Source organism: Leuciscus leuciscus (assembly GCF_965113295.1).
Source record: "Leuciscus leuciscus genome assembly, chromosome: 11".
Lineage (NCBI taxonomy): Eukaryota > Metazoa > Chordata > Actinopteri > Cypriniformes > Leuciscidae > Leuciscus > Leuciscus leuciscus.
Window position 1 is genome coordinate 20,230,794 of NC_138735.1, and position 26,784 is coordinate 20,257,577.

Consider the following 26,784-nt stretch of genomic DNA (forward strand, 5'->3'; position numbering starts at 1 on the left):
GTTTTTTGGTGCGTCTGACTTTTGTGTCATTGATTTGGAGGTACTTTTTTATTCTCCCAGATGTCTTGTTTTAGCACGGTAAATCCACCAGATGTCAGTGCCTTTCAAAGATTTTGTCATACCTTTGATTTTAGGCTCAAATAAATATTCATTTGTGTCACTAGATTTAAACTTCTGCTTTTAAATGCTAAGTTCTGTTCCAAAAACAAAATAGTTTTCTGCACAGTTAACAATTTAAATGTGACAAAATTAAAATGTGTCAATTTCTTTAACTACATTCTGTGGCTCCAAAAAGGCACTGGACACTTACTTATGCATTTAGTTAATACGATGAAATACATCAGCGGTTATTTTTCTAGTTATTCTACTCCTGTGAATTTGAAGGGAGCACGACCTTGAGAACAGCTGATTTACCCACATTTTTTATATCTAATGCAATTCAGACATTTTTAATTGTTACTTAATGTGTCCAAAAGTTTTGGGGGGAACACGGTACATTTCCTTTCTAGCTTTTGGACTAGCCTTTGATATTTAGGAAAGAATTTACACTTTATCTCAAGCAAATTTTTTTTATTGTTATTTAGTTTACAGACCGTGTTGGTGCCCTAGATAGACAATAGACATGGATAAATATTTGTGTGTGGGTTATGTATATGTTGATCTGCATATGTTATGATTAATGTTTGTTGTGCCTGACTAAAATATGCAATTTGGCAACACATTACATTAGAATTATAACCATAGAAAAATATGCATCTATTCTACACCAACCATGCTCAAACAGTATGCCTTCAAATATGCTATTAGACGCACAAACATAAAAGATAAAAACAACAACAGGAAATATGATTTCTTTAGCTTTATTTACAGGCAATAGTGCTCAATCCATGTAACCATGCAGCTACACTTCTAGAATATGTTAGAGATTGATCGTTTCCTTCATATTTCATGTTTATAACAGTGGGAAGAAGCTAATACTGATGCAGGAGAACTGCAGGTCTCCAAAAGTAAAAGTACAACTATACAAGCTGACTACATCAAACCAGTTTAGAATATAAAAATCAGCATATTCCAGGTAGGCGTGTTTATTTTAAGAATTTCTCGCATCCAGGCTACTGAAAACAAATAAATACCTACAATATGGTCTCTTTTTCATAGTCAAGATTACTACACACAGAAAGCTTATACTTTGCATATATTTGTTAACGTTTTTGTTAATGATGAAAATAGATAAATCTTAGTAACATATGTACAAAGCTGTAACACACTGCATCTCCACTCAAAAACCCTTACAACTGAGGACGCATCTGGAACAAGTTACAATCAAAAAGTTCTAAAACTGTTTATTTGTTGTGTGTATCTGAGTGTTAAAACCTCACAGTAGCATCTACATGCCATAAAGCTATTAAATGTTCGTGGATACAACATACTGTGCATAAAATATGTATACATATAAGGAGTACATATACACATACACTATATTGCCAAAAGTTTTGGGACGTCTGCCTTTACAAGCACATGAACTTTAATGACATCCTATTCTTAATCCGTAGGGTTTAATATGGAGTTGGCCCACCCTTTGCAGCTATAACAGCTTCAACTCTTCTGGGAAGGCTTTCCACAAGGTTTAAGACTGTGTTTATGGGTATTTTTGACCATTCTTCTAGAAGCACATTTGTGAGGTCAGGTACTGACGTTGGACGAGAAGGCCTGGCTCGCAGTCTCCGCTCTAATTCATCCAAAAGGTGTTCCATCGGGTTGAAGTCAGGACTCTGTGCAGGCCAGTCAAGTTGGAAAAGGAAAGGGCCATCCCCAAACTGTTCCCACAAAGTTAAAAGCATGAAATTGTCCAAAATGCCTTGGTATGCTGAAGCATTGAGAGTTCCTTTCACTGGAACTAAGGGGCCAAGCCCAACCTCTGAAAAACAACCCCACACCATAATCCCCCCTCCACCAAACTTTACACTTGGCACAATACAGTCAGGCAAGCACCGTTCTCCTGGCAACCGCCAATCTCAGACTCGTCCATCGGATTGCCAGACAGAGAAGCGCGATTCGTCACTCCAGAGAACACGACTCCACTCCTGCACAGGTGGCAACCTATCACGGTACCACGCTTCACTGAGCTCATGAGAGAGACCCATTCTTTCACAAATGTTTGTAGAAGCAGTCTGCATGCCTAGGTGCATGCCATGGAAGTGACTGGAACACCGGAATTCAATGATTTGGAGGGGTGTCCCAATACTTTTGGCAATATAGTGTACATCGGCGTACAAATAATTTTAAAGTCAATTGTCCCAAAGCACTGCAAGTTACAACATTCTTAATGAATGGATAATTATCATAATGCCCAAAAAGCATTACATTTCCCACCAGCTGTACTTCAAACATCAAGAGATGCTTGCCAGTGGAAAACCTGGAGCTTATTACTGATACTGTATGATGTTGAGGTGTCAGGTTGTTCCTATCTCACATGAGGATCAATTATACAGCATACTTATAAAAACGTCCTGGTGGTAACAGACAAACATACCAAAATATGTATAACATCTGATAAAAACAACCAATATATACATTCTAAAAAAATGTACTATGTACAAACACATAAATATATAAATATAGCATCTGTTATACAAAAATAAATATTTTCTCTTCCCCCCCGCCCCCCTTTTTTTCTACAGTTTCATCCATCTTTTGAGTCATCCCTGGTCCCTTGTTCCTCAAGCTGCTTCATGTTCTGTGTTGTTCCCATTTCCTGTTGCTCAGCATATAGGAGCAACTGGTTTATGCCAGCATCAACTGTTGTTAACAGGGGCAAGTCTGTGGGGAGAAATGCATTCAGATTACTCATCTACTCTCTAATACAAAAATATTAGGTGTATTTTCGAATGCTAAATTTGATCATGTTTGACAATTTTCATCCTCTGCATAATTATCAATTATATGCATTTAATTAAATAATTAGTGTACAACAATTTTTCTATAACAATCTAAAAAGAAGAATGGCGAACGTGTGTAGCTGCAGGGTGCAGCGGCCCGGGCCAGAGAGTATTAATTCATTTAGTCTAATTTAAAAATCGCAGTTATTTTTGACATTGCCTTTGTTGTAACACAAAATAAGCAAACGCACCAGCAGTGACCTCCCCTTCCAAATGAACTGCATCAGTGAGGGAGTGATCGGCCTGCATGGAGTCAGGACTCTGAGATGGATATGTAGGTCCCGATAAGCTGAGGACCTGCAAGGGGGAACCATCAGACACATAGCATCCCTCTTCAGGACAACCGGAGACCCTAAAAGTAAGAAAGAAAGACAAAGTTCAAATTTAATTTCAGGGTTTCCTTAAAAAACTTAAATGTCACAGTATAACAGTCACCATGAAACAGCATTCGCAACCCATTCTGACTCCATAACGTGACAAACGATCAATATTCAATGATGAATAAAAATGTAGGACAGGACTTTTATCTATCAGGAATTTGTCAGATCAAAAGCACGTATTTTGCTTTTTTATTGTACCTTTCCTTTAGTGTGTAATATAGCTATTTGTGCATGTAAACGATCTGTAAAGTAACAAAGAACACCAAATGGAGTTCATCTTTCAAACAGAAAACACTTGCTGTCTCATTTGTAGTCTTGCCGAATTTGCTGTGTCACACATTTGCATACTGCCCGCCAACTTGCTGCTTTGGCCCGCCCTCAAAGAACAAGTTGGCTGATTTCGCTTTGTCTTATTATCGGACTCTGATACAACAATACGGACGCCACAGTTACCATAGATATAATACGGTTTACAGCTACTCATGAAGTCTCAGGAGCTGAAACTCGATTATGGTAAGTGGTTGAACAATCATGAACAATCACAACAGACTAGGCCAGCTGACCAATCAGAGCAGACTGGGCTTTTCGGAAAGATGGGTTTTAAAGAGATACGATCTAAAACAGAGAATTTCAGGCAGAGGGTTGAAAGAGGTTCTGCAGTAATGTACCGTATGAGACCAATTTTCTTTCAACCGTTTCCTAGTTTCACAGACAGGGCTTAGATTGAGCCAAGATTAGGCCTTAGTTCAATTAGGACCATTTAAGTAGACTTCTGTGAAATGTATTCAAGCAGACCCCAAGAAATTAGATTATTACCTTTAAAAGAGCACAATATGGGCATTTCAAAGGGGTGATTTCTATAATAAAATGAAGCAATAGTACAATTCTTACCCGTTACAGTAATTGTGGATATGTTGTTGCTGATTGGGAAGTTTCTGAGGTAACAATGCATCACACTCCAACTCATTGTCAGCATTTTCCTACAAAAGAGAAAAGAGAATGAACATCAACGCAATACAATACCTTCCTTTGCTGGTCTAATTCAGCAGGCCAAGAAGTTTATTACTGTGCTGAACATCACAAAACATTAAAGGTCAAAGTGAAAACTTACCCGGTGTCCAGGAAGGCGCTGTGTAGTGTATTTCCCATTGGGAATGTATTCTCCTTTAGGAGCGTAGACAGTGTGGGCAGATGTCAGGTGGGGGTCTAAAGGACAAGGCCGACCTAGAGCCAATCCTTGCAGGGGTACCATGGTGTACTGGCATGGAGAAACTGTAGCTGCCAACGCTGGAAAGCGCATGTCTAAAGTTTGTTCTGAAATAACGAGAAATACAAAATTCATCCAGGGTTCCTTGTCTTAACATATCTTTGAATCCCTAATGAAGATCTAAAACGGCACTCACTTTGTTTGGCCCAGACTCTCCACAGACAGATTGGGATGAAGGCTACGATGATGAAAACGAATGCTCCGAGTACCACACCCACAATGAGGTAAGGCAGATCACCAGGCCGAGGAACAGGGTTTCCTGGATGGTCGGGTCTGGACGATGAGGTCTCTGGAGGTGTGGTCCTCTGGTGAAGGCGAGCTGTAAGTACACACAGATGTTCACACTTAAGATCTGTGTTGTCAGAAGAGATCTTTGTTCTAGAAAATGGCTGAGGTGCGGTTCGGTATGTGAGTGTGAGGAAAAGGAAACGAACCTTTAGTTTCTAAAATGACGACATTTCCGAACTCGCTCTCGCCCCCTTCGTTGAAACACTGCATCTTAATGTCGTAAGCCGTCTCAGGCTGTAGGTCAGTGATGGAGTGCCAGTAGCGGTCACCTAAAAAGAGCGCCAGACCATTACATTTTATATTCCTTTAATATATAGTTGAGAAATTAAAAAATAAAAGGAAGGACATGACTAACCTTCCACTATATCCTTTTTGTAGTCACTGTCATTGTCGCTATCGGTGGGTCGGTAGAAGATGTAGAAGCCATAAATGGGGGTGTTATTGACTGCTGTGTACTGCAGAGAGAAAATAAATATTTATTTCAAGGTCTGATAATCTTGTGACAACAAACAGGTCGCATTTCTTGAATTTGACAATGTAAAAATGTTTAGTGAGGAAGTGCTTACCGTCCATTTCAGGATGACTGTGGTCTCATTGATGGCTTCAGTGTAGGTGATGTAGGGTCCGTCGATAGGACGTCGGTTTGGTGGACCACTGCCCACCACTGTGTAGGCTTTAGAGGGAGCGCTCGCTGGACTCTCTCCCAACACGTTAACGGCCAAAACTCTGAACTTGTATGATGTTCCTGCGATGCAATGGAAAGAACAAGAAATAAGTCAACTGCAAGTGAATCTCAACAGGTTTTTAAGATCATGGGAAACATGAGTTTGGTCTAGTGTGGCAAACTAATTAGGAAAAGCTACTTGCCAAAGTTTTTTTTTTATGTGCAACTAATGTTTTGTTTAAAAAATGAGTTATTTAAAGTGACAGTTCACCCAAAAGTCAAATTCTATCATTAATTACCCTCATATCGTTTCAAACCCGTAAGACTTTAGTTCATCTTCAGAACACAAATGAAGATCTTTTTGGTGAAATCTGAAACATTTCTGCCCCTCCATTGACAGCTACGCAACTAACACTTTAATGCTTCAAAAGTTCATAAAGAGATTGTAAAACGTATCCATATGAATTGAGCAGTTTAGTCCAAATATTCTGAAGAGACTCGATCGCTTGATATGATGAACAGATTGAATTTAGGCTTTTATTCACATTTAAACATTGATCAGCGAACAAGCTCAACTAAACCTGCTTGACGGGCAAGAACAAATCTCATTGGTTCTCGCATGTCCAGCAAACATGCTTGAGCTTCCGTTTACCACAACTGATGTGTGAGTTGATGAATGTTTATATGTGAATAAAAGCCTAAATTCAATCTGTTCATGATATAAAGTGATCGCGTCTCTTCAGAAAATTTGGATTAAACAGCTCAATTCATATGGATTAGTTTTATGATCTCTTTATGAACATTTTGAAGCGTCAAAGTTGTAGTTGTGTAACTGCCAACAACAGGGACAGAAATCTTTTTTTGGGTGAACTATCCCTTTAATTTTTTTTATTTTGTTACATTTAACTAACATTAAAAGTTAAACAAACCGTTTTAATTTAAAATTCCCCAAAAATTATCATCAACTTTTTTATTACATTAAACTAACTTTTAAAACAAATTAAATAAACACTTTCAAATATGCCGATTTATTTGACAATTTTAAAGCAATATATTAGTGTGACACTCCTGATTCACCATATTTTTGTCATACCATACTATCAGCATGATACAACTTATATGAAAATTATCTAAATCTCACCTTTCTCCAGGCCTGTTATCTCGACTGAGAGGCGAGAGGGAGGGATATTGTTCACAGCCACCTCCCACTCTCCACTGCCTTTCTTCATTTTCTTGTACTCCACACGGAATGACTGGATGGGGAATCCACGGTTCCCGCGAGGGATCCACGTCACATAGGCTGAGGTCTCGGTGGCCATGGAAACAGTGGGTCTGTCTGGAGCTTCTGGAGCTGAAAAGACAAAAAAAAAGTTTTTCAATAAAGTAACAGTAATGTTAGCATAATTAATAATCATAATATTATTAATCAGAACAATGAATGACACATATTTTAAGCTATATTTAATGTTACAGTTCCTCAGTACTTTACTGCAGCCTTAAAGAATTACAGCAAACTCATTATATTATAATCATAGAGGCAAACGTATACTCACGTGTGAGACGAGGTGGCGCATCTGGTGTTTTTGGAGGCCCTACGGGTCCTCCTCTTCTCCCTGCAGACCAAAATTTAAGAGACACTTTAATTCACCTTTTCACTCTTTTTTTCATACTACAGCTCAGATATTTTAAAAAAGTGTAATTTGTTAAACAAATCTCTGAATAATTGATTCTGATGGGTCAATCATTCTGAGGCGAAATATTTGTGTATAATGACCACTAAACTGTAAATGATTAATATAACTGACTACCTTTGTAAAATGTGTAACTGACTACCTTTTTATAACAAATTAAATAAAGTTTTATATATGCATATTTATTTGTCAATTTTAAAAGTGATTTATTAATTTTACAGTTACATTCGCTCTTTTACATACCACTATCTCTTGATTATGGATCCTGATTGGACAATCATGGCATTCTGCAGTGAAATATGATTGCTAATGCTACTAAAGCACTACTTTAAACAAATTAAATAAACCGTTTTAAATATTCATTTTCCATTTTTAAGCAATAAACAGTTGAAATATGTCTCTTTTTTCAATCTGATTAACTTATTTACATTTTAGATATTTTTCTTACAAATAAATTGATAATTGCTCTTTTTCATACTAATATCTCTGGAATACTGAATTCTGATTGGTCAATCATGGCATTAGTCGGTCAAATTAACTTCAAACCCATATTTCTTGCTAATTACTTAAGTAGACAACATTTTCAAATGTTGATGCAGAAAGGTAATCTTAAAGTAGCTGTATGGCTATACATTTGCCTGTTCTAAAAGTCATCATCGCGGGCTGCCCAAGTCCAGCGCAGTTCTTAGCGGCCATCTCCACTTCATAGAGGCTGGCAGGCAGCAGTTTAGTAAGAGTCAGTTTGTGCTGGAAGCCTGAAATGGTGTTAGTGGTCCACTCTCCGGGAGATTCTCCAGCCTGCCAGACAGAATAAAATACACACAATGAATCAGAGGAGTAGAATCACATGACAAACAAATTGTAGAGTGAAACGAGGCAGATCACACTGTACAAATGAACTGGGCAGTGTTATACCTTTCTGTACTTGATGACATACTCCAGCACAGGTGTTCCTCCATCATGACGGGGTTTCCAGGTAAGTTCATAGTAGTCGGCCTTTCCTGTGCGTGGCTGACTCAGGATGACTGGAGCTTCGGCGGGAGAGACTCTGACCTCAGAGCAGTCGAAAGGCAGCACTGCACTGGTGGCCACAGGCTTCAAAGGTGGCTGTTCCCGCAGAACTTTATCTGGGCTCATCGGCCGAATCATGGGCAGCTTACCTGACCGTGACGGCACTGAAATAAATAACAAATTAATTAAAAATGAAAAACACACACAAAACCATGATTTATATATATATATATAAAAAATGGGTTATAAATTAATTAAATTAAATACAAATAAATTAAATAAAACTGAACAATAATTATTATTATTATCATTATTGTTATTCCCTTTTATTATTTATGTATGTATATACTATTTTATTTTTATATTTTAATGTTATTATATTGGGGATTATTATATTCTATTCACTTTTGTTTATTAATTATAGCATAATAAATAACTACTACTATTATTATTATTAATAATAAAAAGACAAAGGTCACTTTTTATCTATATAATAATATACTAAGTTTGATCATTTTCAGTGAAGTGTTTTATACCTGTTGGGACAGTGAGAAGTCTTGTGGCTGCCTGTGAGCTTCCCACACCATTCTCCGCCATGCACTGGTACATGCCATCGTCCTGCGGCCCGACGTGGAGCACGCGCAGCACCTGTGAGGACATCCGATGGCGTGGTGACGGGCTCAGGGGCTGAGCGTTGTGGAGCCACACCACAGTGGGAGTGGGCTTGCCACTCACCTGACAGCTTAAACGCACCGTGTCGCCCCATGCAACGTCTTGCTGCTGCAGCTCGACACGCACCTGAGGAGGTTCTGAAAGACCAAAGAAGGGAATTTCAGAAAGATGTGTCAAAACATCAAATAATCTGAAAAGCATAAAACAACAAGCATTTGGATGGTTTAACAGCACAAAACATGAGTGCTGTTTGTTATGGCATGCTGCTGCAGAGGAGTCTGGGATAGACTGGGTTCTCACCCTCTCCAAAAACTTGATGGTTGGATGCTAGTGAATCAGCTCGAGCTCATTAGAGCAACAGCCAGAGCGGCTTAATTAATCACAGCTGCCGTGAGACGAGCCCACAAAAACAACCTCATCAATGTCTCAGAAACTCAATCCTTCTCACACACACACACTCTCTTTCTGTTCAGTAAATGTACTGTGGGTTCTTTTAGATGCTTATTATCACATTTATTCACTAAGCCCTCTGGTTCTGATACACGCTTTTTAACTTGAAGCAGGATTAAATGACTGGAAATCGAAATTTCCACAAACGTAAAATGTTCCAGCACTGCCCTGGTTCCTGCTTTTCAAACCCCACTACACTTGAACAAATAATCAAATAAATAACCTAAGGGCCACTAGCCAGATGATGTTCTGCCAGGTGAACAGTTACAACAAATACAAATGTTTTTTTAAGAACCATGAATTTTAACATTATACAGTTATTAGAGCAATTATACAATATTTTAAATGGATAGAAAAAAATTAAAAAGAATTCAAATGGTAACAACATTAACATTATTTAATGCACTTTTGAACTTTCTATTCATCAAAGACTCCTAAAAAAAGTATGATGGGCCATACACAACTCTTAGTGTTATACTCTTTCTGTCTTGAAATCCTACTCACCAAACACCTGCACGTCGTACAGCACCCTAGCAGAACTCGCAGAGTCAATGCCGTTATCAGCGTTACACACGTAAGTGCCCGAGTCGCTCTCGCTTGCTGCATCAATCAACAAGTTGCTCAGTAGGAAGCGGGTGTTGTTGAGATTTCGCAAGTCCAGACCGTCCTTAGCCCATGTGACCTGTGGAGTGGGAATACCGCTGGCCACACACTCAAGCACAAGTCGCTGGCCTTTGTTCACCATAATGGACCGAGATGCAGGTGGATAGATGATACGTGCGGCCTCAGATGTTGAACCTAGACAAGATAATACGTGTCAATTTTATGTCAACAAAATTGACAGAATGTGTTCATTTTATGCTTGGTGTTCACTTACGTCGTATTCGGAGACGATCGGTGGAGGTGGAGGTTTTAACTTCCTGGGTGACAGGGTTGTAAGCAGCACATATATAGGGACCCTCATCGTCCTGTGTAGCATTAGCTATTTGAAGGTTTCCCGATGGCATGATCAGGTAATTCCCTAGGACACAATCAAAGAACCAATGATTAGCATCTTTAATCCAGGCTAGTATTTTTCAACAGAATTTAATTTAAGAATCTAGAACATTCCTTAAGGTAATTTCCTTCAATCTAAGCTGTGATCTTCCCCATCATTAAACTGAATATTTGAACAGCTAGAGTAATTGCAAGAAAGACAATCATGCTAACAGGCAGCGCTTTGTTGAGTGGACAAGACCAGACAACACGCAAAGACTTGATGTCTCTCAACTAGACAAGGGCTGCCAAACACTCAAATACCAGAATCATTTAAAAAATTTGAATAAATAATTGAGGCAAATCATATTTGAATTCAAATGATGTGGCTCGTAACAGATCCAATTAAGTAATGATTAATGATGATAACAGTGGGCTTAAATTTTAGCCATAAATCAGGAGAGACAGAAGCATACTTTCTACATAGTATACTACAGAGTTACAATGTCTATGCCAAGCCAATAGCTTAGCTCAATAGTACCTAGGTAGCGAGTTAGAAACATGCACAATTCTAAAACTTATTTGCTCAGCAAGATCAGTAGTTAAAATGAAAGAGAAAACTGACTGCACAAAATGGCCATTACATAAAATATTAAGCCATCTTGTACCCCCCTTAGAAGTAGGCTAAAGTGGGCCCGCTAGTGGGTCACAGGACCCTTGGTTGAGAACCACTGGCGTAGAGTATGTTTGTAAAACGCACCTTTAGATGTCTCCAGCCACTCCTGTTTGACACTGTAGCGGACCTGAGCTTTAGGTTGACTCTCAGGCAGATGACACTCGATCACAGCTGTGTTCCCTTCATCCACCTCAATTTCCTGCTGGTCATCTGGCTCAAAATCTCGCAGTTCTGCACGGAAACAAACAAGAGTCATCATACAAAGTTTCTCAAACATATAGCATATTTAATAAAATAGCAATGGAAATCTCAAACGTCCAAAAGCTGAAAGCCTCTTTGTATTCCATTCAGGAAACTGAGAAGCTTTAGAGTGCATATGCTTAGGACTTTTACTGGGATATCGAATGGGCAGACACCCAATAGCTCTGAAAAACAGAGACAGAAAGTCTAGCTTCCTTAAGCTCAAGTCAGCCCAGGCTAAAATGAGGTCAAAGGCTAAAGGTCACCCATCTCTTGAGTTTCAAGAGAGGAAAAGCAGACTGGATTGCAATAAAACAGAATAACTCTGTCTAAGCGAGTCTGTGTGTCATTCTGTGAAGGGAATATTTTCCAAAGGCAGAGAGGGAAAATTGCTCAGCGCTGTTCTGAAAAACCCCGAACTTAATCAAATATCTCCCCAACTGTTCATTACTCCTCTCACAAATCAAATTGTTTCATTGTTCTCCAGAGTTTAGTTATATTCCTTGGCGTCTGAAATGTCTCTAAGTTATGTACAACAGAGCCAAAAGATCCGTGAGGTAAAGATTAAAAAAGCTCTTTGTTAAGTATTCCTGGAAGCAAAGACATACAATGATGGATGAGAAGAGCACTTAAATAATCAACATCTGATAAACTCTCTGACACCAGCTGCATCTGTAATCTCAAAGTCATAATCGCCTGTTTTTTTTAAGTGAAATGGTTTTTGAAATCATTTTTTTGGGAGATGAGAATTCCAGGATCCATTTGCTAAATCAATCAGGGTCTTTTTACAGCCCACCGCCCCAAACCTCTCCTAAATTCCTCAGTGCACAGCTTTTACCCCTCCTCTGACTGACTCCCCCATTTACCTCCTTCTCCTCAAAACATTCCTCCTCCCTTCAGGTGTGTGAGGGGGGGGAAAGGAGAGGAAAAATAGGGAGAAAACATTTAATTAACATCTTGTTAAGTTTAAATGTAATAAAAACTAAATAAGCCATTTACACTTTGGGGTCAGTAAGTTTTTTAATACTTTTATTCAGCAAGGATGCATTAAAATGATCAAAAGTGACTGTAAAGACATTTACAATGTTACAAAAAAAATTATATATGTAATCATAGAACATCAGAAGACTTGGAATATAACACATGAGTCGAATGGACTACTTTTTTATGTTTTATGGTGAACGAATGAAATAAACTGAAACAACAGTGGCAGACTATAAGTAAAAACTGTGAAACACACATTTATATGTTTCTAATATGTTTGTATTTATATGTGAGGAGGTAAAGGGTGAATATGTGATTTTTTTTTTGCATGTGTGCGGTACATTATACGTCTCCTGGAGGCATGGAGAGCAGGGAATGCTGGGAGCTGTGCAGAATTAATAGTATTTATAAAATAGATCAGACGAGTTTCCAACTGCAATGCATGCTGCACGGTTACTTAGCATTCATCATTTTTATGTCTGGGGCCGCAGAGCCTGTGCGTATGAGCGCTCATGTTTATATGACATTTAAAACTCATACTGCGATGATACAGTAACTATTGTGTGGAATATCACTGGTCAGACTACGCATAGCCCTAAAAGATTATACAGGTTCGGTCAAGAGTTTATTGAGAATTTGTTAAGCCATGTATTAAAAACATATGTGAGGTGTGCTTTTTGTGTGAGCGAGAGAAAGAAAAAAAAATGGGAGAGAGAGAGAGAGTGCCGAAGGAATGTTTCTTGGCTCGAAGGACACGGGAGGCTCGCTTGTCTTTGGAGGAATTCAAGAGGAGAGTTTGAAATAATGCTCAGGCAGGCAACGGCCTCCCCGGTGGGAGACGCTTCAGACAGGATTCCTACAGAGACGGATACCAGGGAGAGCCAAGCTCTTTCACAGAGCAAAAACAAATGGGCAGACCTTTGAAATATGGAGACATGAGACAACTTCAGGCTCGCGATCACACGCAGCGCCCTCCCAGAAGAACCGTCCAACCCCTGGCAGACTAAGGGAGGAGGTCTTATTAAATTAGAGTGAGGGGCCAACGTGGGATCATAAGAGACGAGGGGCCCCAGCTAAGAGCTTGCATCTGTAAAGCCCCTAGCTCTCGACTCCCAATTCATAGACCTTATCAATTACATCTCACACATGTACGAGAGTCAAAGTAAAACAAGGCTGAAAGTTAGAAAAAACAAATGAGCAGTGAGAGGACTGAAATCCAATGCACCATTAAATGCCATGAGTAGAAACGCAGATAGTTTGAGAGAGCAAAGTCAGGGGGGTGAATGATGTCTGCTTTGTGAGGTGAAAATGGTGTCAAGAATCTCATGTCGCGTCTCATCTTGACAGAATATCCTGCCTCGACTAGTCTGCCAAACCTGCGCTCCTCATACTATCACACAAACAAGCATGCATCCGCACACAGTTCTTTAGAATCTCGTGTGTGGCACATATTCACAAACTGAAAAAAGATGTAGTTTCTTTGTACAGACAGTAAGATGTTCTCACTTCCATTTAGGTTCAAGACGTTCTTTGGGTCGTTCTTAAATCATGCTGGAGAACATGATCATAAGTCATTCAATTTACTGCATCCTTGCTGAGAAGTATTTTGAACGGTAGTATATGCATGCACAAACTCACATTCACCTCATTATACTAACAAAACGTTGCTCAATGTTTCTTTTTCTGTCTTTCTTTTTCCATTCTGTCTCTGTGTAAGAAGACAGAAGCAGTGGAGAACAGGGAGGAGGCCCTTCATTAATGGGGCCCGTGGTTTCACCCGTACACACACGCACAGGCATTATGGTGGGTCACATTACACACCCCTTCCCGTGCTCCAACACTGACTTAGGACAAACACACACACACACACACACACCAGCAGTAGAACTTGGCCTGGAACACAACCGCACACTGTAAAGCCCTTTGAATTCAGCACAGAACATTTTCAAAGTTCATACCAAGTGACTGGCGCTTGCAAAAGTGTGTGTACTCACTAGCTGCAGTAACGTTGGCTGGCACACTAGCGCAGGACCCGACGCTGGTGGTGGCCACACACTGGTATCTGCCTATGGTGAGGTTTGTAAGGGAGGGGATGTAGAGAGAACCGGGCCACACCAGCACTCCCAGCTCCTCGTTGCCCCCAGCTGGCAGCTCTCGACCGTTTAGACGCCAGCTGATGTTGGCATGGTTAGGCAGGGCGCTGCACCGCAGGGTCACGCTGCCCCCCAGTTTCTGTACCACAGAAAAAGGCTCCTCTGTGAAGACTGGGACATCATCTAGAAGAGAAAGTGGAACACAAGTATGGTGAATATATATTTTCATTTTACATTGCTAAATGATTAAATGTAGATGCTTTTATCCAAAGCAACTTACAAATGAGGAGAAAAATAGAAACAATCAAAACAACAGTAGGACAACAATATGTAAATGCTGTAACGTCCCAATTAGTCTAGCACAGTACACGTAGAACCACAAGGTGCATTCACTTAAGTCTGAAGTAGTGAGTTTGGGTATAGGGGTGCAGAGCTAGTGGTTGTTCTGTAGGCAAACATCAGTTGCTACAGAACAAATATATCAGAAACCCACCTCTAACAGCAACACTATCCTGCAGGCAGCACAGCAGAGCACCCAAGGCACACAGCGCTCGAACCTTCCGCTTTCTTTCCCATGGTATCCAGTCCAATATCCCAGACATCTTCCATGCACTACCCCTGCGAGAGAGAACGAGAAAGAGGTTATCAGCTGAAAATGTCGTTGGTGTGACAGTATATTGCGAATAAGGAGGATATAGTAGTGAGCCAACAACACATACACATTCATATAGTTGACAAAACAAAAGACTAAATTCAGAGCAAAATTCATTTAAGTCAAGAATGCTATGCATTACTTTAAAGGCCAATGCAATTAAAGTGAGCACTTTTCAGGGGAGCTCATTTGGAGGACTCTACATGAAGACACACCAATTCAAATGTTGGGGGTCAGCTAGTTTTTTAAGGAAATTAGTATTTTTATTCAGCAAGGACACATTACAATGTTCAAATTGACAGTAAACATTCAAAATGTTACAAAAAAATTATATTTCAAATAAATGTTATTTTCAACTTTTTATTAAAAACATTATGGAAAAAAATTAAATATATATCATGGTTTCCACAAAAATATTAAGTAGCACAACTGTTTTCAACATTGATGATAATAATAAGAAATGTTTCTTGAGCAGCAAATCATCATAATTACAATGATTTATGAAGGATCATGTGACACTGAAGACTGGATTAATGATGCTGAAAATTCAGCTTTGCCGTCACAGGAATAAAAGGCATTAAATATATTATAGGCTAATTGAAATATTTATTTCAATTTGTAACAATATTTTGCAATGTTATTGTTTTCACTGTATTTTTGATAAAAGTAAATACAAACAAAAAAATTGACCAACCGGAAACTATTGAATGGTAGTGAACATGACTGATCACAACACTGATCACTTCTGAATGAAATGCGATGACTCTGAATAGCAAAGTTTACCTTTAAACATCATACAAATTTAAGTTGTGAAAAATGTTGGTAAAAATGATTCCCTCTAGGTACTCTTTCAGGGAGATTTTAAATTGTGCACCGTCTCAACAAAAAATAAGAATATCCACACACACACAAAAAAAAAGAATTAAAAAAAGGAACACTTCCGGTGTGTTTTAAGATCGTATGTCAGGTCTTAGGGTTTAAATGAATATCACTCAGGATCATATGATCATTCGCCGCAAAATTACTTTCTCAACGTGATGGCGGTCTGTACACTTAAAGTAGGGCACTTTGTGAAGGGATTCTCTTGCTCACTTTCATTTGGAATGACCCTAGGAATAGCTTTCCCATTGTGCCTTCAAGAGCGCAAAAATGGCGTTCTGCTACTCCTGAATCAATCTTTCCTTACAAGCTCACAGAACTCATGCTGAAACACACATCCGCTGGAACCCACATACAGCAGGTCGAACTGTTGAGACGGGTGCCCGGATAAGAAGAGGGGGAAATCTGAGCCCCCTCACTCAGGTGTAACCGATACCGGCGGGTTCAAAAGAAAAAGACCTGCACACAAAGAACAATGGGGTGGGGGTGATATCATTTGTATTTTCTGGAAATATTGAGTAGTGTGGTATGTTCTCTACAAAGACGCAAACTCAGAAAGAAAGAGAGCGAGTGGAGAGGGAGAAAAAGAGTAATGGTTAGTGTATTAACAGTTAATGCAGGAAAGGGAGCATTTCTCTCCCTCGGCTCTCATTGCCAAGTTTCCCGAATTCTTTCCTGTCAGGTTAAACTAACAACTTCCCGTCAGGAGGAGGAGGGTGGTCCATTGCTCCCAGACTGCAAATCTCTCCCTCTCTCTCTCTCTCTCTCTCTCACACACACATACACAAACACACACACAACTCTACTCCCATCAATTGTAAGTAATGATTAATGAAAGCTCACAGAAAGATTGAGAGCTCAAACATGGGAGGGAACCACACGACGCAACTCAAGAAAAAAAAAGAAAAAACTCTACAAAAATAAATGAAGTCTACGTCTTGGGATTCAGAGTTGTTTTCCTGGAGCTGGTAGGTACATAGCCGTTAGCTATTAGCCAAACTCTGCTGACGGAATAGAATGTGTACCATTTACAGACTTTGGGGTTGGCCCTAAATAAATGTTTTTCCGTTTCCAACACCAGAAATAAACAAGTCTTGCTGTCTGAATAATGCTGCAGAGAGATGTTATTTAGTCTGACTGATCTGGAAATGTTGGACTAATCATTTTAATTACCGTATGTGTTAAAACGCTGATGGATTTTGCAGTCCGATACAACATTAGCCTGTTTGTTTTTCATCTCTGAAGTGGAAAGGGCATGACGCTGATTCCAGGCACACCGGGGAACCTCACTGGGTAGCTAAGATCATCCTGACCTAAGCAAACACTCAACAACTAGTTTCTACAACATTAAGTGAGCACTTAGTCAAGTTCTCTATGTTAAGTTTAAGCTCTGTCACGATTCGTCAGCTTTAATCAGGTCAGTGATTGGCTCATATCACTGCTGTTTTTAATATTACAGCTAAAATGAATGATTTACTACCTTGTCTGATACTATCAAACTTACTAAGATTAGTAATACTACAACTCGTGACATTGCTATTAATACTTCACCTACATCTATTACTACTTCTGTAGGTGCAGATGATTGTTTCAGGTGTGTTTTGTCCCACAGTGATTGTGAGGGATGGAAGTACAGTCAGTTGATAAACATTCAGCCAATGAAACATTGAAAATATGTCTTTCTACAAACTTCCAATAGACAAACACCCAGACAAAACATCAATAAATTATTTTTTCTGATGGGCTGCTCAAGAACAAAGTTCAGAATCGTTCAGATTTGTAATTGCTCTGCCAATATTTACACTAGCACAAAATAAATGAATAAACAAATAATAAATGAATAAATTTTTTCAGAGAGAACCTAATGTTTAATGCCAATATTTTTCTTTGCAAATAACCTACTCAAAGTGATGATGACCATGAACATTATTCTCACAATAAAAAATAAAAAAACGAATTTAAGTTAGCCAGATATAGCATTGCCTTGACCACATATTTAAATCCATAGTCAAGTTCTGTTGTGTACCTGCTGGGTATCAGTCATTCAGCCAATGAAATCTTTCATCAAACTTCCAGTGAAACAAAAAAACTTTTTTTTCTAGACTGGTAGAGAAAGTAGTTCAGATAATTGCCCAATGCCCAGCCAATATTTTTGTTAGCTAAATATATACATTGACAAACACACACACACACACACACACACACACCACAGAACTCACTCAATTAGGCAAGACAGCTCTGTTATCCAACTTGAAACTCTGGGCCATCCTTATTGATGAGCTCTACTGAATTGTGGAAATTAGACTAGATGTTTGCATCAAAAAAACACTGGAACTACTCAGACTATCAGGCTCTTTGCAGCCAACTAAGCTGTGCTGTCAACAGGAACAGGACAGCTGCCCTATAGGTTTGGAAAAGGCGACAATAGTCTCTCCTTGGCTGTCAAGCCACCTGTCTCAGGCGTCAGAAGTTATCCCCTTGAACACACTTGCTTTATTCAGACACACATGCGCAATCCAGCTCATGTCATCATCTTTGAGACAAACACTTCACATTCATATCAAGTCGCAACTGTAATGGAAAATAATTTATAGCACAGCCATTTCTTTTTTTCATTCTTCACCAAAGGGCACAGGGGCAGGGGGAGTCAAATGATACTGTAAGTGAAAAATGTGATGCGGTATAAGTACGTGACCCCTTCAGAGAACCAAGATCGCATTGATCTGAGCATCTGGATAAGGGCTGTACAAAGGCATGTGCATTTAGACTGTTTATAAGAGAAAGAAAGAGAGACAAAAAGCATAATACTGAAGTGACTTCATAATGCCTCTTTGTCACTAAATGGAGTCCTTTCTTCTAGGGCCACTCTGGTCACTATTGTCCTCCAGCCTGTGTGAAATTCATTTTGACAACCCTACTAATTGGATAAAACTGCTCTCTGCCGGCTGTGGGCCTCCCTCATACCGTTCACATTCCATCTGCTTTCCACACAGAGGGAGGAGAAGAGTAACGAGGAGGTGAGGGGAGGAGGTGGGGTCTAGCTCCTTCTGAATATTTATCACCCCGCTCCCTTCACCCTATTTATGTCCTTCAGACCCCCCCGACCCATCCTCGATTCTCCAAACATCACAATACCCCCCCTTTAGATAAACACATGCGGTGTCAAGTGTGAGGAGTGCTGGGTTCAACTGCCCGCGCGGGCCCATGGCCCACAATGCCACAGCACATATCTACCATGCGGGAGGCCCGTTGCTCTGGGCGACGGTAACAGGCAGAACGCACCTTAATAGAGTGGAGAGTCATTGTAAAGCAGTGAGCCGGCGCACGGACAATAACCCCACGGCCCCCTGTGAAAGGAGAGACGTTTCTCAGAAGGACCAGAGGAAGAGCTGATGGGGGCTGCTCAATGGACAAGTAAGGGCTGCAGTTTTGGGCTGGAGGAGCAGGAGGGGGGGGATAGCCAACAGTGGTTAGTGGATATGGGGGTGGGTGTAGGGGGAGATCTAAGCTTTAGGGATCCAAATTAGAGAGTGGATGTCAACTGGTGATTGACCGAAGAGGGGGGAAATTGAGATGGTGGATAGTTGAAGTTTGCTGGCCATTTGGCTGAAGAAGCCAAAATGGAAAAAGTACAGTTCAGAAGGAGAGCACACTGGAATTATGGCTTCCCAACAGATTAACAACACACTTAGCACTAGGACTAAGCGGCACAGCTAAAAATGTATCTTTCACTATTTTACACCCTTTTATATTCTGTACACAGAACATCTCAAGAAAGATTTATGCTCTGCACTGGCAGAAAATAGATATTTTTCCAATCAGAGGAACCACCATCTTGATCAAACTTCCACTGATGTACAAGAGTTCAAAAGTTTGGGGACGGTACGATTTTTGGGATGTTTTGAACGTTTTTTCTGCTCATCAAGGCTGCATTAACGATCAAAAAATACAATAAAACAGTAATATTGTGAAATATTATTGCATTTTAAAATAACTGATAAAATGCTACTTATTCCTATTATAGAAAAGCTGAATTACTTCAGTCTTCAGTGTCACATGAACCTTCAGAAATCATTCAAGAAAGATTTCTTAGTATTGTCAGGTTGATATTTCATATGATCAGTATCTTAATATTTTTGTGGAAACTATGATATTATTTGTATTAGTTTGTTTGATGAATGGAAAGTTCAAAAGAACAGCATTTATTAAACTTTTAAAACATTAAATGTCTCAACTGTCACTTTTGATCAATTATGCACCTAAAACAACAACTTTTGAACGGTAGTGTAAGTAAATTTAAACATTGAAACAAATTTTAAAAAGACATGTTCCACATTGGTTTTCAGTAAATGAACAGAAGGAAGAATTTCATTTCTTTGAGTTAATCTAAAAAAACTCACAAACTATTTACCTACATATGGATATATTCTACTTATGGATATAATCCTATATAACATTAGGATTTGATGATCCTAAATCATTGTAATAAATGAAAATGTAGAGCAGAAATTTCAGTAAAACAAATTTAATTGATTATGCAAAATAATAATTTAATCAGAGCTCTGAATTGATTCACTAAATCATTTAAACTAATTCACAGAAATGAATAATTTTTTTCTTAAATCAGGGACACAATTAAAAGACAAAGAAGGACTGTGAAACTAATCTAACAGCATGGTCTTTGGGAACTTTATAGCCAAATAAAATGTGCATTGAAATCATTGCAATATTTTAAAGTGCTGATTCACTGTATGTCACCAGCAGATTCATCATGAATATCCTTAACTCTGGGCACAGTTCACCTGCTGCCAAAGCCATGACTTTACCTTCAGGGCTCTTCACCATCACTAATCTTCTGGAACATTCTCATGGCTCTCAGAAGAGATTAACAGGTGTAAGCAAAGTAGAATCCTTTCCAGTACTGCCTAGACTCCCACAATACACCGGAGAGACATCAGTCGTTCCCATGCCGGAAAATTAAACATCAAAAGCCACTAACAAGGCCAATACCCCCGCCATCACCGTACCCTTCAGTGTATTAATGAGCAACATCCACCCCTGCCCAAAAAATACAATAATGAGACCCACTCAAGGGATTAACGAGCAAAAGATCGAGCCAAGTCCAGGGGCTCTAATCAATTAAGCACCCTGATTTTTGCATAATTCATATAACAAGGCAGAATTAACTAGCACACGCTAATTATTGAGTTTGGGCACTAGGATGTGAGCAGGATGGTCACATGACCGCATACCTCCGTTTGGCCAGACGATGGGAACTGTCAGTTAGGATTAGACTGACTCTGTTTTCATGCTGCTCCCCACCAAGGCAGGTATTATAAGAGGTTCAGTTCACACAAAAAATCCATTTACAAAACTGCCTTGGAGATGCTTATTAGAAAATATTGTCAAGTCAGGCAATCAGTAAACAGGTTCAATGAACTTCACACGCATCTTAATACAAATGAAAAAAGAGCGATTGGCTCAAGAAAACAGTTGGTTTTAACAAAATAGCTAAAAGTTGATTGTGCCTGTACAGATAAACTCCAGTGTGAAGGAAAATATGCCATGAGGATATATCAGAAAAAAGAAAAGTCATTGATGGATCTGGAATAAATGCACAATTATGTAATAAGGTGTGTGTGAGTGTGTGTGTTCATGTTTTTTTATCCCAGTGGGGACTTTAACCTAAATGCACACTGACTCATGGGGACTTGTGTCACCGTGGGGATCTAATTTGAGGTCCCCATGAGGAAACAAGCTTATACATTTTTTTGAAAACGTAAAAATGCAGAATGTCTTCTGTGATGGGAAGGTTTAGTGGTTAGTGTAAGTGTAAGGGGATGGAATATACAGATTGTACAGTATAAAAAACATTAAGTCTATGGAGAGTCTCCACAAAGATAGTGTTTGTGTGTTGCTCTAATTTAAATAAATAATCACTTTCATAACTTTTCAATAGCTTAAATACAGACCAAACTACAACATATTCAAAAATCCAACATAGACCTTCTGGACTTTTCAAATTATGACCAAAAACTTCACAGGGGAGGACAAATGTTCTGGCTCCACAAACACAATATAAAGTTCTTTACAAAATAAAGAACAGCTATTAATACAGAACATATTTTCTCGTAAAATCAGACAAAGCTTGTAGCTGTGCAGATGAGCGGTCTGAAGGAGAAGAGAGCGGAAAGAGAGAGAGAGAGAGAGAGAGAGAGAGAGAGAGAGAGAGAGAGGGAAGAACGGAGGGGCCCCTGTTGCTCTGGCAGCTTTTCCATCATAGTGAATGGAACCAATTATAAATCTAAAGCAATTTCTCCACATTATTCAACAGGAACTCAGTGAGCTTAGACTGCCTGCGTGCTCGCCAGCAAGAGTCCAGAGCCAAAGATCGGGAAAAACAGGCAGAAAGGGAGAGGAAATTAAAATATGTAATAAAAATCAAATGTACTAATATTGTTTGTAAAGTACTCGTGCGATAATGCTCTGTTGCTTGAGTGAATGGCTGTAAACAGCACTGATTCAAGCAAAACAGTCGATAAGCAAACAAAATAGGACATTTAAAGCTGAAAAGTGTCTAAAATGCCTTTTAAAAGGTTTATTATGGTTGAGGGTCAAAAGACTAGGACTTTCAGAGCCATAGGTCTGGCTTTGGCAGAGGAAGCCCTTGTCAACTGTAAACACCTGCAACATTCATGACCACACAGTTTGCAGACACATCAAAAGAAACACCGACCACATAATAAACAAACCCTAAACTGCAAAACAATACAGTAGCCTTTGGATTTTGAAAATGGTGTCCAAAAATCATTAAGATGAAGAAACAAATGCTTTTTTTTTAAAAACTCTTGTTGCAAAACAAAACTGCTGTGCTGATGGACGTGTCACCGGCATCAGATGCACGGCTTTTCAAAAGTTTGGGGTTAGTAAAACGTTTGCTTTTGAAAGAAATTAATACTTTTATTCAGCAATTCAGTTTTGCCACCACAAGAATAAATTACAGTTTCAAATATATTCAAAGACTAAACAGTTATTTTACTCTGTTTTAGATCAAATAAACCTTGGTCAGCATATTAAAAATGTTACTGACCACTTTGAATGAATGTAGGCTATATTGCAGGGCAAAAATCATAATGCACAAGTACACAGCTCTTTTAAGGCCTCCCTATGTTAAACACAGACAATTTTGCTTTGGTAATTTGAAAGTATATTTTCAGATGAGCATTTTGCATCAAAAGTGATTTTGACTAATTTATAAGAATTATTCAGAACATGAAAGTGGCGTATAATCTACACTCGACAGATAATGAAGACAACTAACATTAGTCTGTGTGTGTGTGTGTGTTTCAGAGCATGTGTGTGACTGACAGTGAGCTATAGCTCTCTGAAGGCGAGTTATCGAGAGAGTGTGAACGGTCTTGTGAGAGCGTCTCCATTACTCCGTGCTTGTCAAACGATCCTTAATCTTTGTACAAATATCAGCTTTACACACACTGAGCTGTTTGTCTGCAAACAGTCGCTGCTTACTTACCAGGGTCTGGAGTTTATCAATGATCTCACCGCCTTGCAACAGACACACTGACACAAACAGCAACGTGCCGCTATGTTTGAGCGTGTCCTTGATGTCAGAGACAACTCTGGTCAAACAAGCGCTTGACACGATACAGTTATAACAATGACTGGTGAAATGACAAGGTAACACATTAGCGAGATTTCATAGGTTTTAGAGTAAAGTTAAACATACGACATGCTCGGGTTTTCCAAGAAAACATCAACCAAACATGAGAAAGTGAGAAAGCCAACAGGATGTCCAGGTGTTACCATGGGCCTAACGAAATGGAGAAAGCCCTGAAACTACATTACCTCGGCCAGGTGTGGTCCCAAAAGAGACTTTATACTTTAGAGGCAATTATTCTTCACTGCGGGCTAAAAATTGCCTCTTGACAGCTGCCATACTTTTGAGCTTTGGATAATTCAAAGAGAGTTTGGAAATAGCAAACTGACACCCTGTGCATTCCACTATGAGAAGATAATCCTGATTGGAGAGCATCACACACACACAAACCCGCAGATTGTTGCCTTCGGGCTGTTATGACTGCATGAATATACCCGCTGAAACAGACATGAAAGCCGACCTGAAGGAGTTTTTTTTATTACGTAGCCTTCTTCTGCAAATTAACAGAAAAGTTACACCCTTTAAGCAAACAATAAGCGGTCCAAAAACCTCTGAGGCAACAATAAACTTTCACGTCCAACAAGACTAATCAGCTCTCATTTGGTCACACACTAGAAATCAGTTCATTATGCTGATGTCTACAGCCTCGTTGTCTATTTTTCTATGAAAACAAGACATATGTCACATCCCTGACATCTCTACCACGCTTGATACCCGATCAGCCTCATCCCTCCCATCTAATATGCCTTTATCAAGCTTTCCAAATCCCCAGACGGGCCTCTCTGGCTCAGCTATGGGATACCTGTTACACTGAAAGAATGCGGAGCAGTGAGGGCATGTCATCTGAAATCTGTGCATCCATCTGTGCATAGCTAATAGGCCTTCCCAGCATTATAACCAAATAAGGTCAGAGGCACTATGAAAGCCAAAAAGATAATCAGACTGGAATCAATTATGGAACAATTTTGATCCACCCGACCACCAATCATCTTGAGCAAAAACCAGCTACCACAGTTTTTCCTCAGATTGAATTCTTGGCATTCGATTCTGAGCAGAGCGATCTGGCTCACAAGAATCTATCAAACTAGTTTGAAACAAACGCAAGGTCAGCCAGCATTCCTCTCAGTTGGCCAGTTTTCCTTCTTTTTCGAGAACAATGCAGCACCTGGGCTCAAACATTTTGAGGCGCTGATAAACTTCATTAGCAGCATTGTAACTGTATTGTCTTGTTATGACTCTATGACAACCATGACGGACTGTATGAAGTTTTCCACGCAGAAGAGGTGTGCACAAATAAATGAGAAATCAAACCTCTAGTGGTTCATCTCAATTAGGTTTGGTTTCATTCCCACATTAAAGCATATAATGAGCAAATTACATTTTATAGACCAACATTATAGTTTTGTATGGCCTATATTGATCATTTTCAGAATAACCAAATCATTAGACTTCTAGAATAAAACACAATATGCATTAGAAATATTTTGTTAATTATTATTTATGCATTACCATTTATTTATTATGCATCTATTATGTGCTTATTAAGTTGTTTTGCAATCTAAATAGTGGCTATTTTATTTTTGTTCTAACAGTTAGCTATGTCTGACAAATTGATAAAAGAATAAGAAGAAAATGTTTGAATATCGGTAAATAATATCGGTTAAAAATAATAATGAAGTTTTAACCTTATGAAGTTTGTAAATAATTCTATGTAACTGCTACAACACTGATTTGTAATTGTTTACGATATATTTGACCAACAATCATCAATATTAAAAAAAAATGTACTCTGAAAATAAGATATCCTGACGTCCAAATATTAATAGAATAACAAAATATATAGAATACTAAACTTTGAGTTATTTTTTCAATGTAAAATTGCGTTGAGCACAGTAAAGTCAACTACTATACAGCTGAATGAGGCCTGTAAAACTATGCCAAAAGTTTTCATGTAACGTAGAGATGCTCTTACACATCATAATACTGACAATAATAGCAATAATACATCGATATAAGCATACAATATGATCTCATAAATACAGACAAATACAGAATTTTGCCTATGATTAGCACTGGGGAACAATGAATATTACACCCGCATCCAAAGCCCATTTACTAACTTTTTACTGAAATACCGTCACAAATACGATTACTAAACCATTTTCATAGAAGAAAAAAATAGCAAACGTAACCTCGAATCTATTACAGCAATCTGATAAGAGTACGTCGAAACAAAATAGCTATTTTGCTAACACCCGCATGCTTTTACAAAAAATATGTAAAAAAGCATCTTCTTGAGATTAACAACACGCGATAATTTCTACTGGTAGAGTGTTCGCAAAAGTACAAAATGTAGGAAAAGTTATGCAAAGTGAAGAAAACTCGAGAAATCTATTAGAATAGCATGGTGGGGTTCCTAAAAACAAGAGATGTTTTGGGGGGAGGAGAGAGAGACTTACCAAAAACGTGCAGTAGTTTGCAGTTGAATCCACTAGTTTTTCGTTGGTCGACTTTTCCCAGCGTTTCTCGCTGTTTAATCCAAGAAAACTGCAATTCCTCTCCTCCTTTTCTCCGCAAACCGCCACTAGTAATTTACTACTGCAGCAGCACCGACATTTTCTTCGGCTCCCCAACTTCTTGCATTGAAAGGACGTTTTTGGATGACTGAGTCCTGGAACAATTCTCCCTTTTGCGAGCAACTTTTCGGGTCCTCCCACTTCCCAAGAAGGAGGAGGGATCAGAACAATAAAGATTCCTTCCCAAATCTCAGCGCAGTTCACGCTTGTCTCGCCTAAAGAAATACGTTTTAAAGCCTGAGTGGAACGTTCGTAACGAGAACTTTGCGTTATCTTGCGTGCGAAACCTAAACGTTCACAAAGTTACGTGCGCGGGATAAGGAGCCCCTCCCCCTCCCGTTGCCTCTCTGTTCTCCCTGATTTGGTATGCGCTCGTACCCGCAGGGCTCGCATTGACCCCAGTCTATTGAAGCGACAGTCCCGCAGGCGCAGCTGTGCCGTGTTGTGCGGGAAAACCTCACCGTGAAACGTGAGGACCCCCGTATGGGTCTCTCAGAGCCACTGGGTTCATTAATAACCGGCCATTCGGGCACACATCACACGAGAACAGACGCGGTCGGTGGTAACGGCACTAAAAGACCTCCCACACTATTTACCTGAAGGGGCATTTCAGCATTGAAAACTATGGCAAACAGTTTTAGTAGGCTATTATTTCTTAAAACTAAAATTATA

The 26,784-nt window shown here is 39.2% G+C and overlaps 1 protein-coding gene across 1 annotated transcript; it reads right to left on the reverse strand.

Annotated features, from left to right (window-relative positions):
- Positions 1-844: 844 nt before the first annotated feature.
- Positions 845-26,421, reverse strand: boc (BOC cell adhesion associated, oncogene regulated). Its single transcript, XM_082184212.1, has 19 exons — positions 25,996-26,421; positions 14,824-14,948; positions 14,232-14,513; positions 11,098-11,244; positions 10,240-10,383; positions 9,867-10,160; positions 8,777-9,049; positions 8,145-8,404; positions 7,862-8,027; positions 7,092-7,151; positions 6,680-6,889; positions 5,441-5,619; positions 5,230-5,329; positions 5,021-5,143; positions 4,723-4,905; positions 4,431-4,633; positions 4,211-4,299; positions 3,131-3,291; positions 845-2,820 (listed from the first exon to the last, which is right to left on the reverse strand). The coding sequence occupies exons 2-19, from the start codon at positions 14,930-14,932 to the stop codon at positions 2,684-2,686; spliced, it is 3,120 nt and encodes a 1,039-aa protein (XP_082040338.1). The 5' UTR covers positions 14,933-14,948; positions 25,996-26,421; the 3' UTR covers positions 845-2,683.
- Between the last annotated feature and the right edge of the window lie 363 nt (positions 26,422-26,784).

Excerpts from the sequence above, each read along its gene's own strand:
- boc (XM_082184212.1), bottom strand. The coding sequence starts at position 14,932 with ATGTCTGGGATATTGGACTGGATACCATGGGAAAGAAAGCGGAAGGTT. Across the intron at positions 7,152-7,861 it reads GACTTTTAGAACAGGCAAAT|GGAGAAGAGGAGGACCCGTA; the intron begins GTATAGCCATAC and ends TTTGGTCTGCAG. Across the intron at positions 2,821-3,130 it reads GGAAGGGGAGGTCACTGCTG|ACTTGCCCCTGTTAACAACA; the intron begins GTGCGTTTGCTT and ends TTCTCCCCACAG.